The sequence below is a fragment of the Papaver somniferum genome, chromosome 5 (assembly GCF_003573695.1).
Source record: "Papaver somniferum cultivar HN1 chromosome 5, ASM357369v1, whole genome shotgun sequence".
NCBI lineage: Eukaryota > Viridiplantae > Streptophyta > Magnoliopsida > Ranunculales > Papaveraceae > Papaver > Papaver somniferum.
Window position 1 is genome coordinate 63204666 of NC_039362.1, and position 3148 is coordinate 63207813.

Genomic DNA, 3148 nt, shown 5'->3' on the forward strand with positions numbered 1-3148 from the left:
AACAGCAAAATGAAGCAATACACCTTATTCCATTGCAAATTGTTTTCGTCATTGTAAGATTCGTTCAATGGATGACACCATATCAAAGTGAAGCGTTAAATAATAAAGGAACTAGAGAATTGCAAAATTTAATCAATTAATTGAATTACCACAGTGGAATAAATGTTGAATTTCTTTTAAACTGCCGTCAAAAGGATATTTTTTCAGATTTGTTGACTGACGAAGAAATAATTGAGAGTGTCATGAGAAAAGACGAAAGTGATGATGTGGATGTCGAAGATGAAAGTGTAGTTACAAAGCCACCTTCCCGTAAAGAAGCTATCAAAGCTGTAAAAATATTGAACAGGTTTTTATTGCATCAGGAAATGACAACACTAAAAACTCTTCTAATATTAAGAAAAATTCAAGATGAAATTCAATGTGACATCAATTTTAAGGAAAAACAAGTCACAGTTGAGTCATTCTTTATCAAATTAGCATAAATGTAAAACTAAATTTATATAAATTAGAGAGTTATTAATTTATATATTCGAATGGACCTATAGAAAGCTAAAAAAAATTATTATTTTATAAATTTAGCGAATTATTAATTTAGCACGTTAATCCCGACTCGGGACCGACGAAATTTATTAATTTATCGTGATTATTAATTTATCGTGGATTAAATTATAGGGGTTCTACTATATAGTTTTTTTCTTTTTATAGACGAAGGCCTTCAACAAGGCTAATGGTCCTCCTCGACTGTTGGTAGGAGCCAGTCAGGAGGGGTAGACCAGTACATGGTAGAATTGTTGTTTTTAGCCCACTGAGCAACCTCATGAGCTACAGAATTACAATAACGAGGTTGGAATGTAAAGATACATGCAACTAGCTTAGAAGAGAAAAACTGAATGTCTTTAAAAATAGCATCCGTGCGCGAGTTCCCCTCAAAATTCCTTGCTGAAAATTGGTCGATAAGGGACTTTACATCGCTTTCTATGATGATGTGAGTTAGACGTTGGACTAAAGCTTTCTTCAGTACCGCCCAGGTGAATCTTGCTTCAGCTTCTTCAGCAGAAAATACTTCAAAGACTAAGGACGCACAAAAGGTTGCTTTTCTTGAGAAATCTCGCATCACATACCCTGCACCATTTGCTTCAGAGATAATATCAAAAGCACCATCAGTATTGCATTTAGTCCAACCAATAGAGGGAGGCATCCATTTATCACAAATACTGACAGAGATAGAAGTAGAGACAGGCAAACTAGTCTTCCTAGTGAGGAGCATAGCTCTGGCTCTAGCAAGGACAGTAGTATGGTTTTCCCTAATGTTTTGGAAGATGAAATTGTTTCTACTAGTCCAAAGAGACCATAAAATAGCCACAAAAAGACATTGATCATCCTCAGGGAGTTTAGATTGAGGATCAATTAACCAAAAAAGAAGTCAATCAATAAAAGACTTATTTTGAAAAAATTGAGTGTTTATGTTGAAATCAGAGATGAACCATACTCTACTAGCAAAGGGACAAGTGATCAGAGCGTGCATAATAGTTTCCTGAGGATCAGAACACCTAGGACAATCCACACTATGCATAGGCATTCTAGTGTGAAGGATAGTTCTGGAGGGCAAAGCATTTCTACCTGCTCTCCATAAAAAAACTTGAATTCTGTAAGGAACTCTAACTTTCCAAATACGCTTCCAAAGGCTTTTACAAGGGGAAGGCCTAAGGCCTCTAAGACCCAAGTAGGCAGATTTAGAAGAAAACTTATCATTATTTGAAAGATCCCAAGCCCTCCTATCAGGATTGCAAAGCTGGATTAAGGGAACAGTGATAATCTTCTGTACAGAAGCATTATCAAAGTGGGTGTTAAGTCTAGACACATCCCAACTTCTATATTGAGGATCAACAAAATAAGACACTTTAATACTAGGATCAGGAGAAACTAGAGGGTTGGGTGTAGCAAAACACAAAGTAGGTATCCGTTTATCACACCATGGGTCAATAAATTGACCATCCCCAACAATCCAAGAGATGAAAGTCTTGATTAGTTCCTTTATGGAATGAAGACACTTCCAAGTCCAAGAGAACTTACCAGTACACTTGGCATTCAAGAAATCAGTTTTAGGAAAGTATCTAGCCTTAAGAACAGTGGCCAGTAAGCAATTAGGATTTTCCAGGCATTCCTAGCGAGCATAGCCAGATTATTTAATTCAGCCTTCCCAAAACCCAAACCACCTTCAGCTTTAGGGGAGCATAAAATGTCCCAACCAAACAGATGCAACTTTCAATCTTTTGGATCTAAGGTTTCCCCCCACAAGAATTTGCAGAGCTGAGAGTCCATTTGTTTAAAAAGATGCTTAGGAATAAGAAAGGCTCCCATTTGAAAAAGGGGGATATCCTGGTCAATGTGCTTAATTAGAGTAGTCCTAGCATCTTGGGATATGAGCTTATGAAGCCATATCGAGATTCTGGCATCAACATCTTGGAGAATACCCGTGTGAGTTTGGATTTTAGAAGCTTGAAACACAGTAGGAGTACCAAGATATTTCTCTCCTAAATCCCTGCTGGAAATTTCTAGAATATTGGCCAAAAGAGCTTTCCTATGTTCAGGAATCTTCCTGCTAAACAAAATGCCAGATTTTTCAAAATTTATTTCTTGCCCAGAGGCTAGACAGTACTTTTGAAGATAGTCTTTAATGACTTGGAAATTCTGAGTAGTAGCTTTAGAAAATAAGAGAGAATCGGGCATCTTTACAAACTTTGATGCCTTCTAAAATACCTTTTTTTTGAAGACTATCAATGTAGGAAGATAGATATTCAGAGAAAATGATGTAAAGATAGGAAGATAGGGGGTATCCCTGTCTGAGACCTCTTTCAGGCTGGAAAAAACCAGTTGGGCTCCCATTAAGAAGGACAGAGTAGGAGACAGTAGACATACACTGGTTTATGAGCTTGACCCAGTGGTTAGACAGACCCATTTTAGTTAAAAACTTTTCTAGAAAATCCCATTAAAGCTTATCATAAGCTTTAGACATATCAAGTTTGATGGCAGCTATGCCTTCAACTTTGTCATTATGGTTGACAGCATATATGGCCTCATTGGCAAGCAGAATATTATCAGAAATACTCCTCTTAGGAATAATGGCACTTTGATTTTGGGAAATTAT

General features: G+C 36.8%; 1 protein-coding gene across 1 annotated transcript; it reads right to left on the minus strand.

Moving 5' to 3' along the window:
• Positions 1-724: 724 nt before the first annotated feature.
• LOC113279120 lies at positions 725-1267 on the minus strand. The gene has a single exon (XM_026527827.1). The coding sequence runs from the start codon at positions 1265-1267 to the stop codon at positions 725-727; it is 543 nt and encodes a 180-aa protein (XP_026383612.1).
• Between the last annotated feature and the right edge of the window lie 1881 nt (positions 1268-3148).

Bases quoted from the DNA above. Each gene is read 5' to 3' on its own strand.
- LOC113279120 (XM_026527827.1), bottom strand. From the start codon at position 1,267: ATGCTCCTCACTAGGAAGACTAGTTTGCCTGTCTCTACTTCTATCTCT.